Source organism: Ruditapes philippinarum, unplaced genomic scaffold (assembly GCF_026571515.1).
Source record: "Ruditapes philippinarum isolate M1 unplaced genomic scaffold, ASM2657151v2 ctg1127_1_1_1_1, whole genome shotgun sequence".
In the NCBI taxonomy this organism is placed as follows: Eukaryota; Metazoa; Mollusca; class Bivalvia; order Venerida; family Veneridae; genus Ruditapes; species Ruditapes philippinarum.
The window spans coordinates 102,849-128,115 of record NW_026864590.1 but is presented as its reverse complement, the minus strand read 5'-3'; the positions used below and the strand labels follow the sequence as shown (position 1 = coordinate 128,115).

The 25,267-nt window shown below is 33.7% G+C and overlaps 1 protein-coding gene across 1 annotated transcript; it reads right to left on the bottom strand.

Annotated features, from left to right (window-relative positions):
- Positions 1-44: 44 nt before the first annotated feature.
- Positions 45-24,205, bottom strand: LOC132726207 (nucleolar pre-ribosomal-associated protein 1-like). The gene is made up of 22 exons (XM_060711483.1): positions 23,997-24,205; positions 21,948-22,087; positions 20,512-20,660; positions 19,524-19,662; positions 18,996-19,097; positions 18,713-18,829; positions 13,958-14,113; positions 13,272-13,402; positions 12,325-12,404; positions 11,711-11,745; positions 11,142-11,279; positions 10,047-10,202; positions 8,131-8,215; positions 7,707-7,814; positions 7,264-7,394; positions 6,488-6,589; positions 5,710-5,926; positions 5,172-5,196; positions 4,673-4,740; positions 1,780-1,922; positions 849-1,004; positions 45-83 (listed from the first exon to the last, which is right to left on the bottom strand). The coding sequence occupies exons 1-22, from the start codon at positions 24,160-24,162 to the stop codon at positions 45-47; spliced, it is 2,583 nt and encodes an 860-aa protein (XP_060567466.1). The 5' UTR covers positions 24,163-24,205.
- Between the last annotated feature and the right edge of the window lie 1,062 nt (positions 24,206-25,267).

Sequence of the window (25,267 nt, the reverse complement as noted above, 5' to 3'; positions counted from 1 at the left end):
ATGATATAAGTAAACTGGTGGTTATGTATTTCATTTCAACTGCTTTATTTAAATAATGGACTAGCCTTGACTTTAATTTCAAACTGTATTTTACAATTTTATCAGTTTTCAATATCAATAAGAGACAGCCAGATTGGGTGCTGAACCATTTACAGAACTTGATTGTGAGATAAAAACAGCTGTTTTTCCAAACAAGAGCTGCCGAGAGGACAGGGTGCTCAACTATTCTCAGTGCTTGATAGTTAAATAATAGACTGGATACTGTAGAATTATCTAAGTGCAAAATTGGTCATAAGTCTCCCAAATCTGTGTTAGAGTTATGGGCCTTTATATGCTCTCAAAAAAGTGTGTGATGTTTCAACTAATTCCTTTCAGTAGTTTTGGAGATACCAACTTGCACACAAAAACTTCACCGAAGTGTGACGCTGATACAGACGGAAGTACAGCAGCTCTCCCTAATCTTTAAACAGTCAGGCTAATTAGTGAGGTGGCACAAAACTATGGAACCAAAATTCTAAGTTCCAAAAATCAGCATAACTCTGTCTATATAATGTAGTTTAATGCATTTAAATGGATGTGAATGTCATAAAAAAGTTTTCCATGTTACAAAGCAAAACCTCAATAACTTCAATTATTTCATTAATTGAATTAAAACTAATCAGAATCTTTACCAAAATGGTGACACATAAAAGTATTATGTAACTGTGATGTTATGTATAGCCTTATCTGTTTAGCATTCTATATTCTGTACACTTCAAAGTTAAACACTTTCAAACAGTGTGATATGACATATATCTCGCATGATATATTTTATAACAACTAATAGCCATACAAAAAAAAACAAGTACCTTTTGAGAATGTTTAATGATATATGTAAGATGTAATAAGTCTTGCTGTATTGTAAACATTGGGCTGGACTCGCCTGTGAGGAAATCTGGATTTTTGGACAAGAAGTTCTGATACATCGACTTGGTCGGTAAAATGTCTGTTGTTTTCTCATCACCCTAGAAATGAAATATCTCACTTTATTACATAATATTCATACAACTAAAATATTACAGTTTTATAATGCATTTGAATAGGCATAAAAATATCATAATAAATAATTTGTTTTAGTAAAAATATTCCAAATTGTTGTTATAACGGTACATGAACATGACCACTGATATAAAGAAACCGCATGACAATTCATAGGAAGAAATCTAATAAAAGTGAATAAAAGCCATATAAAGAGCAATAAGTAGAAAATATGTTTGATTAAATTTAAAATAATTACATTCTACATTCTCTCCATGAAATACATTTTGACATTCACACAACCTCATTTAAATATTACACATAAAACTGTTTCTACTTTTGCTGCATAAACTATGTAATGCACAACTTGTAAAGTGAAAAGGTTTATCTATGGTTATTGTAAAATTTAATTCATCATTCCATGTAAACCCTTAACCTGTTGAAATTGAAAGCAAGGCCTTTGTCACCAGTATAGAGCCCGGCCAGCCTGCACATCCTTGCAGTCTAACAAGACCCTATACTGTTTATTTTGAAGGCTAAATTGTCATCTTAGTGCAGTAAATGGTGAACTCATTATAAAATGTAATAGGAGTTAACCTATTACGGCACTAAAATGACAATATACTGCACAATTTTTGTATCTTGATAGTGAAATCCCATAAACTTGGAAAAGACTGTTCCCAATTCAAAGCTGTTCAAATCCATAATACAAAATCTGTATGTTAAGGGTAAAAGTTCCTGGACATATGACAGTAAGATTACCTTTATCCAGGTGAGAATATAGTCTAACAAGCCAGGCAGAAACAAACTGTCTCTGTATTTAGCCAGAAGAGTACAAAGTGCTACAGGACAAGTTTGTTGATGAAATGTCCCCAATAAAACTCGAGATATGTACTCCTGAAGTTCTGAAATATCAAACTGAGACATTATTATCTTCTATATCACTTGAAAATTATTTCTTTTAAATCAAGTGTGCCTTAATGGCCATGTATTGTACACCTGACAAAACATTTAGACTTTAATTCCTGGAAAGAATAGTTGGGGTTTCCCCCTATTTTTATACATGTATTTAGTTACAGTTAAAATATCATAACATGAAAGTAATCAAAGCACAGAAGGCGCTGAATTTGTTTGGGTCTCAGAATGTCAGAAAGGTGAAGGTTGTGAGATTATAAAACAATTTGTTTTTGTAAAGTGCCACCAATGCTTTCAAGCGTTTTAACTGGAGTAAATTGGCTATTAGACTACATGTAATTTAAACACTGATATTCAATCCAATGTTTATTAGACTTAAACAATTTGAAAAAAAAAATGAGTTGCCTTAACTGGGATTCGAACTCAAGACCTCTCGCTTCCTAAGCGAACGCGCAAACCCCTCGGCCACGGTGCAGTTATTTGTTAATAGCCTGAAGAAAACTATATTATTCTATATTAGGGTTTGTAACGACGCTACACAGATGAAAATAATCATGGAGCTTACTATAAGCATGTATATCTATAAAGAATAAAACAATATTAGAAATCTTCGACCATTCGGGAATTATTTTGCTTGAAAATTAATGCGCCTGTCATTTAACCATCTTTACGCAGTGATTTCCCCTGAATCTTTCGGCGTTAGTTTACATATAAAGGGAAGTAACCGCTTCAAAAAAGCGGACTACTTTCGGCACTTGCAAATAACAGCATTAGAGTCTGAAATTTCGCTACCATTATTTGTTTGCTCTGACGACCCAAACAAACAAGAACCGGTTGAACTGGGTGATGCTCCCCGAGAAGGTTCTGGACACAGGAAAGTATTAAAAAAAATGAACAAAGGGCAAAAACTCCAAAATAAGGCAAGGAGGGGTTATGTTTTTTTGCACTGCACTTCTATTCAATGAGATCTATCTATCTATAAAGTTTCCTGATGATATCAGAGTTATGTCCCGGGTAAAATTCAAAGTGTGAAAATGAACAAAGGGCAATAACTCCAAAATTAGATCAGGCTTTGTTTAGGTTCTTTAAGCATTGCAGTTTTATCCAATTATATCTAGCTACCTACAAAGTTTCATGTTGATATCTCTAATAGTTTTAAAGTTATGTACCGGACAAAAGTCAAAAAGTAAAAATAAACAAAGGGCAATTACTTCAAAATAAAGCAAGGCAGAGTAATGATTCTTAAGCACTGCACTTCCATCCAATGAGACCTATCTATCTACAAAGTTTCATGTTCAGATATCTCTTATGATTTTAGAGTACTGTCCCGGACAAAGTTCAAAGTGTCAAAATGAACAAAGGGCAATAATTCCAAAAGTAGGCAAGACAGTGTTACAGTTCTTATGCACTGCAAACATACTTAATGAGATCTATCTACCTACAAAGTTTCATGTTGATATCTCTTATAGTTTTAGAGTTATGTCCAGGACAAAGTTCAAAGTGTGAAAATAAACAAAGGGGTTAATTAAAAAATTATGCAAGGCAGAGTTACAGTTCTTGTGCACTGCACACCTACTCAATGAGATCTATCTACCTACAAAGTTTCATGTTGATACCTCTTATAGTTTTACAGTTATGTCCTGGACAAAGTTCAAAGTGTAAAAATAAACAAAGGGGAATAATTCAAAAATTAGGCAAGGCAGAGTTACGGTTCTTGTGCACTGCACACCTACTTAATGAGATCTTTCTACCTACAAAATTTCATGTTGATACCTCTTATACATTTAGAGTTATGTCCCGGACAAAGTTCAAAGTGTAAAAATAAACAAAGGGGGATAATTCAAAACTTAGGCAAGGCAGAGTTACGGTTCTTATTCACTGCACACCAACTTAATGAGATCTATCTACCTACAAAGTTTCATGTTGATACCTATTATAGTTTTAGAGTTATGTCCCGGACAAAGTTCAAAGTGTAAAATAAACAAAGGGGATAATTCAAAAATTAGGCAAGGCAGAGTTACGGTTCTTGTGCACTGCACACCAACTCAATGAGATCTATCTACCTACAAAGTTTCATGTTGATACCTCTTTATACTTTTAGAGTTATGTCCAGACAAAGCTCAAAGTGTAAAAATAAACAAAGGGAATAATTAAAAAAAATAGGCAAGGCAGAGTTAAGGTTCTTGTCCACTGCACACCTACTGCAATGAGATCTATCTACCTACTAAGTTTCATGTTGATACCTCTTGTTGTTTCAAAGTTATGTCCCGGACAAGAAAAGGGGACGGACGGAAAGCCGGACGGACGGACGGACAAGGCGGCGACTATATGCTCCCCCGAAATTTTTTCGGGGAGCATAATAAAAACTATAAAAGTATCATCCAGCAGCGATTTCATCAACATTCCTGGTACATATAAATGTATACCAAAAATGATCATTGAGTAAAAGTTTTTGGAAGTTGTTTTTTTTTTTTTGGTTCTTAAGTCACAGTGACGCTTGACAGGTCATATGGCAACTTCCCAGTTTTATTAGTGAAAGAAGACTACAGGTGCCCGTAAGTAGAACCACCAATGTCCCCTAACCTAGCTGGATAGATATGCTTAATAAAACAAACAGGAACATCTTTATATTTTAAGTTTCAAAGCCTGAATTAAAATATTAGCACACAAGTGTAAATTTATTATATAAATTTGTTTGGATAAAATTCTCTTAAACTTAGTGAAAATTTCAAAAAGTTACCTTTTGGTATAGTTTCCGATTTCTCAAGTACATCTAGCCCAACAATCAACATTGGACAAAATGGAAATCTGTTTGTAAAAAAATCAGAATTAAATCTTGCATTTTAATAACTGTGACTATGCACGATTCAGAGACCAAATACAGTTTGGCAGAAGAGATAGCTAAACTTAACAACAATTCGCAATCACAGCTATCAACTACCCTTTTAAAGTTACATAATATATAAACTGATATTCTGGATTAGAGCGCTTATATTCTAGCAAATTTATTTAAATTTTTATCCTTTGTAGTTACTAAACATAGCTTTTTCAAAGTGGTTAATCAAGTAAAAAATATTGCAAACCTTTTTGAAATTCCTTTTAACTAAAAGGCTCAAATTTCCTCAATTCTAAATTTCTCCAAGTCCACCATACTTAATCGTAAGGGAGAAGAAATAATAGATGCTGAGGGGAAGTATTAAAAATTGTTGTAAATTTGGCGTGACGACACATAACGTCACTTTTTTTGTGCGAAAACTTCACTATCTTTGTAATAAACATTCAGTGTTAATAAAGGAAAAAAACCAAACACATGCCAGTTTCCAAATAATTTGTCTTCAAAATATGATTCAGGGGTCAAGCATTAATAAAATGTTAAAATTCTCACTGATTGCTCCTTTTAGGTGCAAGCAAATAAAATGTAAATTGCCACCTGCAGGTGAAGCTGTACACTTGTGTATAAAAGAACAATTGATTTTAGAATGCTACCAAGTTGCTCACTTGTGTGTGCAAGCACAATAAATCTTTAAGTGCCACTGGGTTGCTCTGTGATGTAAAAGCATAGACCTACAGTGCAATCCCTGCAGTGCAATCTCTGCACAGCAAAATGAACAAAGGGAAGAAATATTTTGTTTGTTCATAAAAGATCTTAAATTTATTGTGAAGCCTTACTTTGAAAGGACTGCTTTTGTTGTTGTTAAAATGTTATTGCTGTAAATGGGTTTCCCTACAGAAGTTGCACTGTACCAGTGCAAGGAATAAAGATATACTAGTACTTACCAAATGGCTGCTTTTCCTCTGAAGTTGAGGCCATGTTTAAATCCGAGGTCAACTGGAGGTCACACATTCTATCCATGTAGGGATATGGATTGTGAATATAGGTTATCATCACCTTGGAAACAAAGTCTAGCACATCTGTTTGTGAGTGTAATAGAGCATTGAGCCAAACAAGTAGATCATTGTGATGATTCTCAAACTGGTCTGTACTCTCCAATAACTAAAATAACATATCTTGTATATATATAATTGTATGAATTAACAGTTCCTAAACCAGACTGGACAATGATATTGTCAAGTGCCTAAAATAACATAACTTGTATGAAAGATTTATAAAATGTACTATCAAATAACAAAAATGGTATATCTTGTAAACAAGAAAAATTATTTAATATTATCACAGGATTGGTTGGTTGTGTTTAACATCTCACCAACACAGTAAAGGTCATATGGCCACTTTCCACCTTAACTGGTAAAAGACAACTTAAGGTGCCCTTCTGTGCATTATTTCAGGTACAAACAGGCACCAAATGACATTTCATAAGCTATCTGGATAACTCCCTCACATGGAAGAATCCAAAGTCCCTTGCCGGATTCAAACCCACAGCGGTGAGGGCCAATTGGTCTAAAGTCAACTACCTTAACCACTGGACCATGGACACCCCCTTTTCATATACTGATGATATGTATACTGGAATTTGTTAATAACGCATTTTTTCATTTCTAAAATCATGTTAAGTTTCAAGATAGTTAATGACTGTGCTAGAAGAAAATATCATACCTTACAAACAAGCTGTAATGTCATGTCTGCAAGTTCTCTGTTAGAAGATAGCTGAGTCAACATTGCCAGCAACTGATGAAGAAGACTCTGGCCTGATGCATTCTGAAATATCAAAACAACATAATTTTCCTTTTCAACAGAAAAATCACAATGCTAATGACAGGATTAGATTTTGAACTTTGTCAAATTTTTTATTAACAGTTACTTCAAAGTTTTGCTACAAATGGCATTAACATTATGAAAATGTAAGCCAGATTTATGTAACATTTGTGGAGTCAATTGGGTAACTGTGCTGAATAAAACAACCAATCATTTTGTGAAGTACATTTACATTAAAGAGTGTAATGGATTTTGTCTTCAGACCAATCAAGATAACTTAGCAATAAATGTAAAGCACAAAGGACAAGCATTTTTAAACAAAAAAAAATCATATACATGTACTTCCCTTTGTTTGAAAAGAGAAATTGAGTTGAATTGACTATATATGTCAAAAGATTGACTGTTATAATGGTGATTGACCAACAATTGATTTTGGAAAATGTTCAGGATAAAATTTAAATCTGTTTAAAATATAAATGGACTGCATCATTATTTCTTTTTTACATGTTGTTTCTGATGGATATTTACAGAAATTTTCTTGCACAATGTGACTTCCTTATCGCTCATGTGATGTAAATTGTAAAATTGAAAGGAATTATAGCAAAATGGAAAGTTTTTTTTTTACTATATACCATTTTATGGGAATAATGTCACTTTTAAAAAGTGTCATTACAAACCTGTTTAGCCCATGGCAGTCTTCTTGACTCAGTTCCTGCCATCAGTTTGAGAAGATGAACTTTCATCAAATGATAGGAACTGGATGTAACAGAGCGCCACTCCTTCTCCATAATGCCTTCAATCAGCTTGCCTACAAATAAAATATTCTTATAATCAAATCATATTCACTATTACTGTTACATACTTCAAGCTTACACTCCCTGAATTTGGAACAGTCCAATTCACAATGTATTATCTTGCATGAGTCTATACAGTTAGCAAAGGTTCATCACGTCAGTAAGGTCAGGTATTTTTTTTTTAATTTTGAAAGCAGACTGCTGGCATATGTTATATCTAACTCATTAGATCACATTTCAAACTTTGCTAAAAAAGAGAAAAAATTGAAAGCATACTTTAACATTATAATCTAAATACTTTTAGATAAAATATTTGCTATAGTTACCTAGAATGGTGGGATGTTCAGCAAGCAAAGTAGGCTGGAAATCTTGATATAAACATAATATCTGTTCTAGCTGGATCATTACTTCACACAATCCTATACCACAAAACTCTGAAATAAATGTACATCCAAAATAAGTTATCATTACATTGTTCAATATGGTGGGTAAGTTATGTATAAGTGGTAAATGCTAATAACTTTAGTTATAGTGGGGTAAAGGCTAAACTGTAGCTTGTTTTACATTAATACATTTAAAATCTGGACTAAGTGTGATCCCTCAGAAGCATAAATCACAACAATATTACAAAAATTGCAGACTCGGTTTGTTTGAGACTGTACATGAAGGATAATGAAAAAGTGCAACATCCCTCACGCCCCCAAGCACTGGCTTGAGCCGCTTGCATGTAAAGCACAATTAAAACATTACCTTGTACTTTGTCAATGTCAACTTGGGATGTGGTCTGCATAATTCTATCTAAACAATTCAATATGTCCATCACATCTGGCAAATTCTGTAATATAACAGTGCACATGAATACAAAAAATAACAATTTTGTTTATACAACGTACCTTGAAAATTTGGATAAGGAAAATTCTTTAAATATTATCTATGTCACAGTAGAGTGTACAAAGCTATATTTTTGCTGCCTGCAAGTTACAAAAATTTTTGTTTGAAATTTGAAAAAAGAATAATTTCAGAATGCCCGTTTCAAAGAAATATGTCAGCATATTTCCTTTAAAGAGCATGGAGCAAACATACAATCATTGTGAAACGGTAATATTTTGTTCCAGAACATTTTTTCTGTTAACATATAGTTTTCAAGTATATTAAAAAACAGAAACAGTCCATGTAACAACTCTTTCGAGAATTGACCATAAGATTTTGGAAACAGCATAATTTTACTGTTTTTTAAATCTCATAGAAACAATTCATGAGTTTTATTCCCTTTAAACATACAAGAAACTGAAGTCCCCCTCACAAGCAATGTAAGCCGTTCCTACCTCAGTATACATACAAGAAAATTAGTCAAACTCCTACCACAGTAAACAAACAGGGCAGTAAAACAGGCTAGGTAAAAATATTTGTTTTATTGAATAAAAATCTATTTATCTTAAAAAAGAAATTGTGAATGCTTAGCATCTGTTCAAAGTCTAGAACTCAAAAGTATTATGCAATATACATGCAGTGGATGCCACTTTGTATATTACAATGCTAAAGCATGCGTCAAAGCACCCTGGGCAGCAGATGGGGTTATTACAGTGAATAGAAACATTGTACATGTACATGTATATCGACACTGAGAATATGTTTTACTGTAATACAACTACAAACAAGAATTTGTAACAGAGTTACCAACGTCCCCCGCCTTGGGAAAGTTTTATATGAAGCATAAAATTGTGCTATTTTAAAAGATTGAGGTATGGATCTCGGGACATTCAGTCCAAAATTATGATCAATGCTAGATCTGCAAATGCAACAATAAATTTATTAAAGAAATAAAATGAAACACAGAATTTAAAAGTCTATCATGTTAAGCTTTGACCTCTAAGTGTGACCTTGACCTTGGAGGTACGGATGCAGGTGTTGTACATGACATATCGTCTTATTATTGTTGCTATGTGTGCCAAGTATTTTCAAAATCCCTTGAACAATGAAGAAGTTATAGATCGGACACAAAATTTACCCTATAACAGACTATGTTAATCTTTGACCTCTAAGAGTGATCTTGGAGGTACGGACCCATGTTATGCGTCTGACATATTGTCTAATTATTGTGATTATTTGTGCAAAGTATTTTTAAAATCCCTTGATCTATGAAAAGTTATGGACTGGACACAAAATATACCCTGTGACAGACTATGTTAATCTTTGACCTCCAAGTGTGACCTTGACCTTGGAGTAAGGTGACCGGTTGTTGTGCATGACACATCTTCTCATTATTGTAAACAATTATGGCAAGTATTTACAAAATCCCTTCACAGATAAGAAAGTTATGGACCGGACACGACATATACCCTAAAATAGACATTGTTGACCTTGAATGAGCAAGTGCGACCTTGACCCTGGAGGTAGGGGTCTGGTTTTACGCATGACACTTCATCTTATAATTACAAACACTTGTGTCAAGTTATTTCAGATTCCTTTGATAAATGACAAAGTAATGGACTGGACACGAAAGTGTGACGGACGGACGGAGCCTATTTCTATATCCCCCTTTTTTCTTCGAAAAGGCGGGGGACAAAAAGTCAACTGTGGCTTTATTGGGTTTAAAAATAAGTAAATAAAGAAATAGGAATGTTATCAAGGGGTTGGGGTAAAAAGGAATGTTACCTAATACATACTTTGATTACTAATGCTTTATATGTGGTGTGTATTGCCAGGTTTTCATGTGGTGTATATGAAGGCAAGTTCTGGATCAGTTTGAGCACATGTCGTGCTGTATCAGCCATCTGTTTAACCAGACCTAATGTCACATGGTTTACAACCAAACTTTTATCCTGAAATAGACAATTACATGGATTGCATCTAAATTTTTATCCTGAGATACTACCTTAATGTTTATAATAAATTATTTTGACTAATTGTACAAGTACAAAATTTTAACTGTAGCACATGGTTTTAAGTAATTAGTATTTCACAACCTTCATTTTACAATATATACAAATTATTTTTTTTTACAGGTACTCTGAAAAAACTTTTTTATCCTTTTTAGCCACTTTGTACTTGATTTTAGTAGCAAGTAGATTTCTTTTACGCATGAATGATTTTCTTGTCTCTTGTAATTCTTATATAGAATGGCCGTGTACATGTCTTATGATATTGTTTGTTTGTAATATGCTATATGTACATAGATGAGACACAAATAAACAAATATATATATATATATAACCAAACTTATCCTGAAATAATATATCATAATTTATAACCAAACTCATCCTGAAAAAATAACTCATCATTTATAACCAAACTTTTATCCTGAAATAATTTCTCATGGTTTATAACCAAGTTTCTATCCTGAAATAGTCATAACTGATATGTTTTATTTGGCATATTTATATTTGGCCATTGTTTCGAAATATTTCATAAAAAAAATAAACTAAATGCAATGCATAGGAAAACATAATTATTTTTCCATTATTAACATTGTTGTCATTGCTCATAGGAAATCTCCTCTTTTCAGATTTATTTCCCTTGTGTATGGACTCAAATACTCTTTAAATGCTACACACAATAATAATATGCCTTCACCACTTGCATGTAGCTAGGCCAGTCTTCACATCTATACAGTATAATAAGGCTCAATACTGTATTGATGGATTTTTTTGGGGGTATAAATCAATATTTTAAACTGCATGTTTGGCAACAAAATTCTTAGAAAATCTCTATGTCCAATAATACATATACATATAGAAAAAAAACAACAAGAAAAAACCTACCTTTACACCTGGCAGAATTGTTTTAAGGATCTGAGATGTAGGCATTGTATACATCATCAGAATATGTACCATATTTCCAACATTCTTTTTCTCTTTCATATGCAATATAGGAATGTTACTTCTAACACTGCTGTATATCTGTAAAAATATACAAGAAATACCACCATGTGAGCAATAAAATAGATTCAAAGCCAGAAGAAATCTTAATTACTTGGTCAAGCAAAGGCCTCTATTTTTTTAATGGTTCTAACGATTCAAAAAAATCATTAGTGCATGGTCAGGGATCATCAGACAATAAAAATTTTGTAATCTGATGTAAATTTATTTGAAATCTATCGAGTATTCAATATTATACATGTATCTATGAACAAGTAAATCAAGAGGAGAGAGCACACATCAAACATCAGGTTGGTTTGTAACTCGTTTATTCAAGAATCTATCGGTTTTGGTCTTTCAAGACCTTCATGTGAAGAAAGATTATTCTAATGTTGGGTCTTTAAGACTCTCATGGTGAGAAAGATTATATTCTAAATGTTATATGGTATACCTTTTAGTGAATTTAACCTTACTTTAGATGTAGCTTGTAAGAGAAGGTACTTCAATACTGTAAGTAACATACAAAACACACAAAAGCATAACTTAATCTACAACATTGCCTGCTCATCTTGAAAGTATTTGATGGACAACAGAAAATCAATTAATTTGCCAAAGATCTTTCAACCTAGGTGTGAGCATCAATACACGATTTTTCTATGCTCAATAGTATCATTGCTTCCCGGACAGCGGTTTTTTTGCTGCTTTTACTTGTACTTTTTGATATCCCTTTCAAATTAATTCAAAGTGAACAGCCAATATATGAGTTCGAGTATGTCGATAAAGTTAGAGTGAGATGGTCTTACACTGATTTCTTCTCGCTGTTACGTTCTATATTTCAAGTAATACTTTAAGTTATAAAATTGCACAGGAAAATTTGCAACAACCTAACTATCCAACAAATTCAGCTAAATTCAAAAAGCAAGATATATAAGCCCAATTCAGCACATTGTGGGTTAAACAGTCCTAGAGGTTAAACTACCTTTATCAGTAACTCCATGGACTCTATCCATTTTTGGTCAATTAGGAACAACGGAGTCTGTAAGATTGGGTAGGAGTAGTGGAGTGATCTGGGATGCAGTTAATATACCTATACAAGTTCCTTCACAACAATCATTAGACAGGTTGCCACACAAATTCCTAAAATCTAGTTCATCAAATGGATTGGTTCTTACAAATAACAAGAAAAAGACATGTGTCTCATGTCAACTGGAATTCTAAAATTAAGTGACAAGTCATGTAATTTTTTAAGTGTGTTTAAATCTGAGTGCACAGGATGTGGAATTACTGGTTTTTCCTATCGTTGGTGGGAAGTCTAAAAGAAATTTTTAATTCACAAATATGAAAGTGCTTTTTTTTGTCATTGATCATCAAGATTTACAAAATTATCTTTGTTTATTGTTGTACGATCATTATTTTTTTGTCAATATTTATTCAAGCATCTTTACAAAGACAAATTAAAGAATTTCTAAATTTGCAAATTGTTTCTTTGTTATGGAAAATGAAGTCTCATTTTTTTACTTGCATTTTGAGAGTGATAAATTCAAGACATAGTTCTGCTTGGATCAATATTGAACCAACCAACTAAATAATCCTCCAGCCCTTCTATACACATCCTTCCCCCCCATGCATCCTTCTTAAAATGCATCTTCTTTTCAATGCCCTTGAGGAATTAACAAATGAAGCTAACAAATATGAAAATATATTACACTCTATTGTAACTAAACAATGCTCTCCCATCTTCTGAGAGAAGCATAAATACACACACATATTTAATTTTAACAAGTCATCAGCCTTGCCACCAGAGTATCAAGCTAGGCCAGCAGCACAAACCAGGCTCTATACTATTGGCTGACCAACTTGTTTTCATCATGATAGCCCCAAAATTGATATAGACTGTTCCAAAAATGGAAACTGGATGAGTCCATATAGGAAATTCAGCGGGTTAAGGGTAAACACAACATCTGAACAGAACAAATGCAAGCAAATACTTCTCACATAACTATCAGGTTGATAATTTCAGATTAATCTATATACCTTGCGGACTGACCATATGATTTATCATGGAATATTATACCATGCTTGAAGGATGTACACACTTCAGTTAGAAATTTATGTACAAGTTCAGCCACAATAACCTTGTCTTCTCTCATATCATCAGTTTCCATCTAAAACCAAACATAAACAGCTGTCATTTAATATTGTCAAAAATATAACAATGTTTTTTATATTCAAGTTGATAAAACTATCAGAAATTCTCAATTTAATCTTAAAAGTTCCATAAAACAGTGAATATTTCCTTTAACAAATATTTGATGTACAGATATATTTGGCTTTTTTTAGAAAACATCACTACATTATCTCCTAAATATAGTAAGTATACATGTATAATGCATATAAATACACTTTATGTCAATATTTTCAATGCATCTTTATGGCATTTTTTCCCCATATGAATTCAATGGACACTTTCCTGTTACATTATTTAGAAATCAAAGTAGCCTTTACTGTTAACCCTTGATCTGCCACAAACAAAAGTGACTAACCTTTGTCACAAGACATAATCATGCCAGCTGCACCAGGCTCAAATGAGGTTATTACCTCATTTCTGTATTTTGTTATTGAAATCCCTTAAAACATTCAAATGAATACCAAAGAAAATCTTTTATACAAATAAATAAATGTACATGTAAAGGGTTTAAATATAAATTGATAAACATAACATATGGGAGTATAGGTGTTTTCCTTTCTGTTTCAGAGTTTTGTTTTCCACTTGCCGAGCCTATGCCAGTTATAGAGCGACCCAGTTCTTTCAAACTTTTCTCAGAAAACATGGTGAACCTTTGTGTGTCTTGCTGATTGCTGTATTCATTGATCACCTGAAATAATACATTATAAACAAGTTCATTGATGATCACAAACCAGCTTTTCTGACTTATATTTGTGAAAAATATCAAAGAGGACATGTTCTGCCAATGTAACAAGAGCGGCCATGATGCCTGAGGTCGCTCACCTGTATATAGGCCCGAGCGGGGCCAGTTTAAACCCCAGGGCTTTTATTTGAACAACTTGGAATTAAGACACCCATTAGAAGATGTTTCATATGTTAAGTTTTTGCTTACAATATAAGGAAAAACAATGACCTTCTCACCCCCCCCCCCCCCCCGGCGGCAGAGTTAATTTTAACCCAAGGGCTTTTATTTGAACAAACTTGGTAGAAAATCCATAAGAAGATGTTTCATGCCTAAACATCTAAGCTCTAGCTCAGTGGGTTTTTTAAAGAAGATTTTTTTAAGTTTTTACTATACACATATAGTTAAAAACAATGACACCCCTGGGGCGGGGCCAGTTTTGACCCCAGGCTTTTTATTTGAAACAACTTTTGTAGACACTTATTAGAAGATGTTTCATGCTTAATATCTTAACTCTAGCTATTTGGGTTTTTTTCAAAGAAGGTTTTTTAAGTTTTTGCTATACACATATAAGGAAATCAATGACCCCGGGGGCGGGGCCAATTTCCGACCCCAGGGCTTTTATTTGAACAACTTGTAGACACTCACTAGAAGATGTTTTCATGCTAAATATCTTAGCTCTAGCTCTTTGGGTTCTTTAAAAGAAGATTTTTTAAGTTTTTACTATATGCATATAGGGAAAATCAATGACCCCCTGGGGCGGGGCCAATTTTGACCCCAGGGCTTTTATTTGAACAAACTTGGTAGACACTCATTAGAAGATGTTTCATGCCAAATATCTTAGCTCTAGCTCTTTGGGTTCTTTAAAAGAAGATTTTTTCAGTTTTTACTATATGCATATAGGGAAAATCAATGACCCCCTGGGGCGGGGCCAATTTTGACCCAAGGGCTTTTATTTGAACAAACTTGGTAGACACTCATTAGAAGATGTTTCATGCCAAATATCTAAGCTCTAGCTCTTTTGGTTCTTTAAAAGAAGATATTTAAAGTTTTTTCTTTCGGTTGCCATGGCAACCAGAGTTCTGCATGGAATTAAATTCTTTGAACAATTTTTAAAGGTGACCACCAAAGGAACATTCCTGTGAAGTTTGGATGAAATTGGCTTAGTGGTTTATGAGGAGATGTCATTTGAAGCAAAAGTTTACGGACGGACGCCGGACGAAAAGCGATCACAAAAGCTCACCCTGTCACTTTGTGACAGGTGAGCTAAAAACACAAAATCAGACAATCTATGCTAGCAAATTTGATGACAATCATTCTATGAAAGTTCAGCTGAAATTTCTTGAGAAAACTAAGAGGACATATGCAAAGCCGCACACTATCATGAACCAGTCTAATATCACACATCCTACACATTTTACACCCTATGATTTATACAATGCTCTCAAAATTGAAATATGTAAATATATTTCTTCAATACATAAATGAAATATTTACCTTTGCATTATATAACAAGACAAAAATTCAGTTTTACAATATGCATGTCTTGTATAAATTCATGATTATAATTATAGAGGATATTTGTTTAGTTTAGTGTAAGATCGGAATATATTTCACCGAGTGAGCACCAAAAGGTATATTTCACGAGTGGCGCAGCCACTCGTGAAATATGATTTTTTGGTGTTCACAAGGTGAAATATATTTCGATCTTTCACTAAACTAAACAAATTTTCTTTTTATTATATGCATATAAACGTTTTAAAAAGACATTGAACCTAATACTGGGAATTTAAAAAACGCCCCCAAATAAAAAATTTCAATTGACGTCATTTAAAGACGTCAAAGTCATTTTAAATTTAAAACCCGACTTTTGCAAGCTGGTATTTTTTCTGAAAAAAACGTTTAAAAGGGGGTTTTAAAAAAAAAAACCCGTGAAAAATTTTCAAAATGGGAATTTCACTGTTTCAAACCCGTGGGAAAATTTCCCCTTTTAAAATCCCCTGAATATTTATATAAACCACCGAAAAAAACAAAAATAAAAAAATAATCATAAATTTAAATTTTAACCCTTTTTTAAAATTGTTTGAAGGGAATAATTGTTTAAAGATTTACCCGGGCAAATTCTAACCTTGAAATACATTTTTTTAACAAAACCCGTAAAATCAGGAAAACAAAAAATGGGAGATATGACATTCCAAAAATACAAACACTTTTTTTGGTTTGGAAAATTTTTTAACCAACCAAATTTTTGTTTTTGGGCATGTTTTGAATTAATATGAATTGGGAAAAGTCTGTACTTTAAGGCTACTACTAGAATTCATTCATTACCAACAGTACAATAACTTCTCTATATTTACATGTATTTGCTTGTTTGGGTAATATTACATTGTCATTTAATTATTCCCAGGGCTTTTTTCCTTCTATAGCAGGGGCCGGTATAGGGCTGCTTCCCCAAAGAAAAAATCTTTAAAATCATGCAGTTTTGGCCAAAAACTGAATTAACATCAAGTTTTTTCTTCCCCTTTTGCAAATATACTGTGTAACTTTTCCCCAAAATTAAGGGCAGGGCTGCTTCCCCAACCTGTGAAAAAAAAGCCCTGATTCCTGTTTTTGGTTGGGTTTAATGTCGCACCAACACAGTATAGGTCATATGGCGACTTTCAGAACTAGAACTATCGCTGAATGCGATTCATACCCCCACCAATGTCCTTGACAGAAGACCACTTGGAAAGGTGGTTAAGGGAATAACTTATGTCGCACAAATACATAAAAAGAAATTATCTCTGGTGAAAAAAAGACTAATTGTACAGGTAATAGTATAAATATATATTATCAAATCATGTTCAAAACAGTTACAAATAACCTTTCATTTTCCCAATGTATTAAACATTTTATTTATAAGTCAATTTTGACCTTCAAGTGTGGCCTTGACCTTAATCTGGCACAAGGGTAAGATGGGTTTTGCACATCACCCAGTTTGGTTGAACATTTGAGTAAAGTTTGAAGAAAATCCTTCAATTAGTATAGAATTTATAGAGTAGACACAAATATATTGTCTAGTATTGGTTGTATGTAAATTTGAAGACTTAAAAAGGGGCATAACTTTGTCAAAATGCAATACAGAGTTATGAAACTTGACCCGCATATCTTATTTGCCACACCTCATATATCTTTTAAGTTTCAAGCAAATGCCTGTGCTAGTTTCAGAATTATTCCAGTACATGTTAAAATTTAAGAACATTTTCTAAGTCAATTTTTGACTTTCAAGTGTGACCTTGACCTTTAGCCGGCACAAAGGTGACATGGATTCTACACATAACCTTGTTGGGGTGAACATTTGAGTAAAGTTTGAAGAAAATTCTTCCATTAGTATATAGGATTTATAGAGCAGACACAACATATTGTCTAATATTTGATTGTATGTAAATTTGAAGACTTAAAAAGGGGCATAACTTTGGTAAAATGCAATACAGAGTTATGAAACTTGAACAAACAGCATATCAGAATTGTGACCCTTCAAAATATTTTAAGTTTCAAGCAAATACCTTTTCTAGATTTAGAAATATTCAAATAAATGTTAAAATTTAAGAATATTTTCTAAGTCAATTATTGACCTTAAAGTGTGACCTTGACCTTTAACCAGCAAATGAGTGACATAAGTTCTGCACATCCCCTGGTTGAGATGAACATTTGAGCCAAAATTGAAGAAAATATTTCAATTAGTGTAGGACTTACAGAGCGGACATGACATACCGTGTAATATTAGATTGTTTGATATTTGACCTTCAATTGTGACCTTGACCTTGAGCTGACACATGGGTAGCATGGATTCTGCACATCCCCATGTTGAGGTAATTATTTGAGCCAAGTATGAAGAAAATCTTTCAATTAGTGTAGGACTTACAGAGCAGACACAACATACTGTGTAATATTTGATTGTTTGATATTTGACCTTCAATTGTGACCTTGACCTTGAGCTGGCAAATGGGCAACATGGGTTCTGCACATCCCCTTGTTGAGGTGAACATTTGAGCCAAGTTTGAAGAAAATCTTTCAAGTAGTCTAGGACTTACAGAGCGGACACAACATACTGTGTAATATTTAATTGTTTGATATTTGACCTTCAATTGTGACCTTGACCTTGAGCTGACACATGGGCGACATGGGTTCTGCACATCCCCTGGTTGAGGTGAACATTTGAGCCAAGTTTGAAGAAAATCTTTCAAGAAGTGTAGGACTTACAGAGCGGACACGACATACTGTGTAATATTTTGATAGTGTTTGATATTTGACCTTCAATTGTGACCTTGACCTTGAACTGACACACGGGCAATATGGGTTCTGCACATCCCCTTGTTGAGGTGAACATTTGAGCCAAGTTTGAAAAATCCTTCAATTGGTATAGGAGTTATAGAGCGGACACGAAAATGGAGACGGACGGACCGACCGACGGACGGACGGACCGACGGACGGACCGACCGACCGACGCGACAAAGCGAATCCATTATAGCCCCCCCCACATTTTGTGGTGGGGGTATAATTACTGGTAGGGAAGACCTCATGTACCCTTCCGTGCATTATTTCAGGCACAAACAGGAACCTGAGCAGAACCATCGGCATTCCATGAACTGGCTGGATAGCTTTCTCACACAAAGAATCCAAAGACGCTGGTCCGGCTGGAACCTATAGTGTTAAGAGGCAACAACCTTAACCACTCAGTCACGGATGCCACTCTTATTCCTTAACTTATTCCTTGATGTTTTATGAAAAAGCATTGATTCCAAAAAGCATTCAACAATTTGTCATCATAAATTCATTTGCATCTATCCCTTTGCATTATTCCTTATACAGTACCTTTAGTTTGTACAAGTTTCTTTATGGCGTCATTATCTCCTGCCAATAAACATGCCACAATGAGATGTATAAAACATGTCCGTACGTCTTCTTCATCCTAGAAACAAAACACGAGGTACAACAATCAGCAAAACAATACCACTCATATATAAAAACAATGTTTTTATACACTTCACCTTTAACCTGCTAAATTTATATACAATTTTAAGCAATTTACTGTTGACCCAAGCAGTACATATCGTCAGTTTCGCTACCCATTAATTTTCTAACCTTAGTCTGATGTTCACCAATGGCGCCAGTGCAGACCAAGATCAGCCTGACAGACTTGTGTGTCATCTGATCATGGTCTGTACTGTTTGCTTTTCATTCAGTACTTATTTTGAAATTTACAGAATAAAATAATGAATGCTTTAGTTCAGATTGAAAGATGGACAAGTCTATTTCTGCCTGGTTAGAGCTAATTTATGTTCAGGCATGTTAACAAAGCAAAATTTAGGGGTAATTATCATTACAAAAGTAATACCTTCACATCCCTCCTCTGTAGCAATGGTACCATTGCTTTGTGAGATAAATCAACATTGTTCAACACAAGTTTTGTAGTTGGCCCTCCTAACATTACCATGGCAATAAATAACTTTAGTGAAGTTTTTATCTGGTTTGATCTGTAACAAAAAGCAACAAAGCATTATAGCTCTGAAAGTCTAATTTAACATGCATCAATTAATATTCATCAATGAAATATATCTAAAATCGTGCCTAATTTCTGAAATTTGTCACAGCTTATACATGTATGCATAAAGAATCGCTATGTCAGGTGAAGACACCCAAAACTACATCATTTTCTTTGTATCTTGGAGAATACAAACTCCCTCAAAATTGAGCTTTAAACCTTTTACATCCTCATAAGTCATTTTTCCTCTGTGCTATAAAGCTAGCCTTTAAAGCCAAGAAGAATCAATATACCCTTATCTTCTAACCTACTATCAAATCTTACTTGAGAGCTTGTCAGATAAATCAGTCATAAAAAGTGTATTGCCAGAAAAACAATAAACAACTTGATAACCCAGACATTATTTTCAGTAGTTATTTCTTCTTCTTCTGAGTCTTTTTGAGATAGATATGTACCTTTTGTAATTAAATTAAAATCATAGTTGCAAATCATAGTATTTGCCTCACAATGGTGACAGTGAATTATTTGTAAAACTCAATGAAGAAATAAAGTACAATGTATAAGTAACATCCTTGTTTCAAATTTCTAGTTACCTTTAGAAGCCATATAGAAATTGTGTAATGTATATAATCACATTAACTCATTCCATCTGTATGGTAACAAAGACTACATATGTGACCAGTGCAGACCAAACTCAGCCACCAGATCTTGGTCTCCACTGTTTTATTATTCAGTCAGTACATATCCCTATAAAGAATGATTTTTTTTTCCAAATTAAAAGATGGACAATTCCATTTGAGATTATATAGCATGGCAAGTGTTAAAATTAAAATTCTCATACTTGTTCTTTATGTTGAGTGTATTAAAGATGGATAGTACATGACCAGCCAGGAGTTTCTTCACAATATTTTGCCCACTTTTATAAAACTGTCCAAGATCATCAGCAATCCTCAACAAAATTGTCTCTAAACACTTGAAGATTAACTGAAGCTGAAAATTATGAAGACACCATTTATAAAAATTTGTCCATATTTGAAAGAACAACATATAATGAAAACAAAATAAAACATAAGAAATCCTATAAAAACATCTATAAAAATTAGTCATAAATCAAAAATAAATGAGTCATAAATAATACTCACTGCCTGACTGGAAAATTAATAGCATATCTGAAGACTGATTATTGCACACAAGGGACAATATCCCATAGCACTCGGTATTTACACAACAGGGTTTCTACTAGGAATTTTGATTTAAGAGTCCCAGGGACTCGTGCTCATAAAATATGAGGGTCCCAGAGAAAAATATGAGGGTCCTAATCATTTATTACTTCAATGTAAGGTATTACTTATATATATTGTCTATGCTGCTGCTTACTGCTTGTAATGTATATGTTTTGTTGATATGGGCCGGAGGCCAAAATCAAATAAATCTTTTGTCATTGTCATTGTCTAGGTTTAATTCTTTACATTTATATACATTGTTCAACTACATATGCATTTTATTGACTTTGTTAAATAAAATTTATTATTTATTTTTGCTTTGTCAACTCAGGAAATACATTTCACAATGACATAATCATCATTTATTGTTACTTTTTATTTTTTCCTTTCTTTCATTTGGCTGAATAATTGTAAAACTTGCAGAAAGTCAAGATCTTTCACATCTGGTCAATTGTTTAATGCGTCCGAGTGATCTTTAGACCCTTGATGACGGACAATGTACTATTCTGGAAGTTCAGACATCCATTTTTCAAGTCAAATGGATCACATTTTTTGGTTGAGACGCAATGGTTGCATTTCATACTCGTGGTCTTCTCGTTTTGCACGAGCCACAGGTAAGTACTTAGCCACTTTTCATTAAAACTACGTGATTTATTTCGGGGAGCAGCCGACATGTTTTACGATTTATTTCATAGCAATGCATAGACTGGGACGCTTTTTTAAGGTTGACTAAATTCTAGTGTGCGCCATTTTATTCCGTATTAAACTGTAATTAATTGAAAGAAAGATAACTCTGCTGTCTACCAAATTACGTCATTTCCTTTAAAGAAGCGGAAGGAATTACCAAATGACATTTACGGAAGAAAATTTAATTTGCGTCCCCGTGGACGCAGACTTAGAGTAATTAAGGGTCCTAGGTTACTATTTTTGCGTCAAGGACGCAGGAAATGTGCGTCAATAGAAACCCTGCACAATATCAAATCAAGCTGAATTTTCCTGTGATTAAAAAAAAAAGATGTTTCTGTGTTATTAAATTAACAAGAGAGTGATATACCTCATGTACTTTCTTTTGTTGTACCTCCAGTACATGAAATATCTCCGAACATTCTGGTGATGAATGAAGGAATTTCAAGACAATATCTTCACCGCCACCATCTGTATGACTAGCTGCTGCCTCCACAAACTTTTCAAATCCTGTAAACACAAAAAGGTTTTCAACTTTACCATGCTAGCCTATACACACTCAGCCTCTGCAGTCACCGCAGAGACTAGCAATTTAAAATTTATATTTTATAAAGTCTTCTTCTACACACACAAGTTTGCTAGACCTATAAATATGTTGTTGCTTTTGGGATATCTTTTACTTCTTGACAAAACAACCATCATAAACTACAACAAGCCTAATATATCGGACTAACAAGTTTGCAATGTTTGTTTAATGTTTTTTTATTTTGCTTTTTACTTTTCAAGTGCCCTAAACGAGGAGCACCTAGTGTGTATAGGCCACCCATTTTTGACTCAGATACGTAACAAGTAGAACTTTTGGCTGTCAATTCCAACACGTGTACTGATCATATATATCTAAAAAACTTAATATAAGCCGTTTTGAAAACAAATCATATATAATATCAGGGATTTACCGGACGCAGGATCCTACGTCATATACGCATAAAATGCCATCCTGTACGCACAAAAAATAAATTCTGCGTACACATGGACGCAGAAAAATTGTGTAAAGAAACTGTCATTTCCATATTTTGAAATAAATACTTAGTATCGTGACCACACAAATATTGTTTAGAGTAACACTCCTTTCCGTATTTTTACGATAAAAATGTTTTGGTTAGCAGTGAAGGTCATTGGAATCACCAATTGGTATTTATAGTAACGCGTCAGTTTATTGGGTAGTTGATGTTCGCATTTAAAATACCGACCAATCATTAGTGAGCACCAACGTGTCCCGGATATTATTATCAGTCGGAGCGCTCAGTTGTTACCGTTATCTGTGACAGTACTTTTGGTTTAAATGACGGCAAAACAGACTGACCCAAGAAATTTTTGGTGGGGGTGGTCCGAAACGAAAATGAGGTGACAATGAGCCTGTCTCGTCGCCTGTAACTGAACGAATACATCATCTTAACAATCCACAAAACAGACACAACATTCCGGCCAGTCTGGTTAGATAAATACAAGTGATTATAGTCTAAATCTCAAGACGTATTTGAAGCTTTTTTTTCACATTATCCGATAAATGTCTAACTGTAAAATAAAGAAAATGCGATGTCTTTCAATAAATGACTAAAGTGATTAGAGCTTCGAATGAAAAAATGTTTCTAGTCAAAATACTAAAAACTTGTTTTTTGTTTTTGTTTGAGAAATAAATCTAAAATTGTTTACAATAGTCATTTATATTGCAATCTTAGTGTACTTCTTCTGTGAGCAATCAGCAATTTCGAAAATTGTCTGGGAGTGGACCCTCAAAATTTTGTGGTGGACCCCTGTTTTTATAGATCCTGCGTCCAATGGACCCCTAATATAAAAAGGGTTGGTAAAACCCTGTAATATAATAAAACACAAAATAAAAATGTTTTGAATTTGTCGAAAGATATTGTTAATGGAGTAAAACTGTGATAATCTTTTTGTTTATTTTGCCTGTTGCAAATATAAGAGGCGAGATATTGCCCAGACACAAATAAGCACAATATCTCGTCACCAAGTACAATAAGTTGACTAAAATTATTAAACAGTGTTATGGATGTTGAAATACGATTTTTTTCAAAACGACTAATATTAAGTTTTTTGGATATGTATAATGATCAGTAGATCTACATCTACTGGGATTGATAAATAGACATTTTATTTTGGATTTTAAAGGCGTTTTGAGCTCCACATCCCTCCCAAGTGTCTTAGTTTTCATACAGGTCTTGTGATGTATGGGATGTGGGGAGACCATACTTCGGAACCATATTCCAGCTGGTGTTTGACTAACGTCTTGTAAGCAATGGACTTAATGGTATTGGATTCACCTACAACAGTAATTCATAAGATGAATGACATGAAAAGATGACATGAAAACAAACAAAACCAGCATAAATTATCTTACCTAAACTCGCCATTTGTGGTTCTTTTAGATAACTTTTGAACTCAATATGGTCAAAGCTATTAACTCTTGGTTTCTTCCGCGAAACATTTTCAGCTGACGCATCAGAGACAGGTCTTTTAGCTCTTGCATGTTGCCGTTTGCCAACAGAATTTACGGGCGCAGCCATTTTGACTGCACGCTTTTTCCGGTTAGGCAGACGCTAATGTACTGACTGACAACGGCGTCTACTGATCAATAATAGGATACTGACAATTGAGTTGTCTTATTATTGCCGAATATCTTTTATGTTAATTTTAGCTTCTGAATAAAAAATCATTTCCCTTGTTGTGTTTTAATATAGTTTTGGTATACATAATTTCATTTATTTACTGTCGTTTTTTTTTATTATTTGAGATGCTTATGTCGATTCGCCACTAGTCCATCCATTCACCCACCCACCCACCGACCCACCAATATCTCGCATATTCTAGTTGTGGTTATCTTGTATATTTTCATATTTTAAAGATGTACTATGCTCATCTTTAAGTTAAATATTTCTAGTGCAGAAATCTGTTTAAATGTAGAATATTCTTACTTTATATGTCTAATTTGAATATGGAAATGCACAAACTGTGTATGGGAAGTTGCATTCCCTACTACAGGTCAAGTTAACTTGGTCATGGTCAAGCTAACTTGGTCATTTCTTAAAAGAACTGCTGTTTTTTTTTAATGACACTATGTATTCATACTGTATTTACCCAAAATGTATGGAGTTTAAAATGCAAAATATATACTCTGTGTTACACGTGTACTCAAGACATGTTTATTTTACATTTACTAAGAGTGTGTAGAAACTATCAATATTTCTAAATTTCAGATTTGAGACAACACATTGCAATGGGTCAAATCAAAAATGTATGGAGTTTAAAATGCAAAATATATACTCTGTGTACACGTGTACTCAAGACATGTTTATTTTACATTTACTAAGAGTGTGTAGAAACTATCAATATTTCTAAATTTCAGATTTGAGACAACACATTGCAATGGGTCAAATCATTCTTGATTGGTCGCCACCAGTCCGTTGAAGTAGATGGGGAAACGTCAAACGAGGTCCCTGTAATATCTGGCGTCCCCAAAGGGCCTGTCCTAGGTCCCCTTCTCTTCCTGTTATACATGTATATAAATGACATGCCTAAAAATTTAGTTTCACAGGTCCGGTTATTCGCCGATGACACTGCTGTTTATATAGCTGTCAATAACAATTCCCAAGAAAGGATCTTACAACAAGA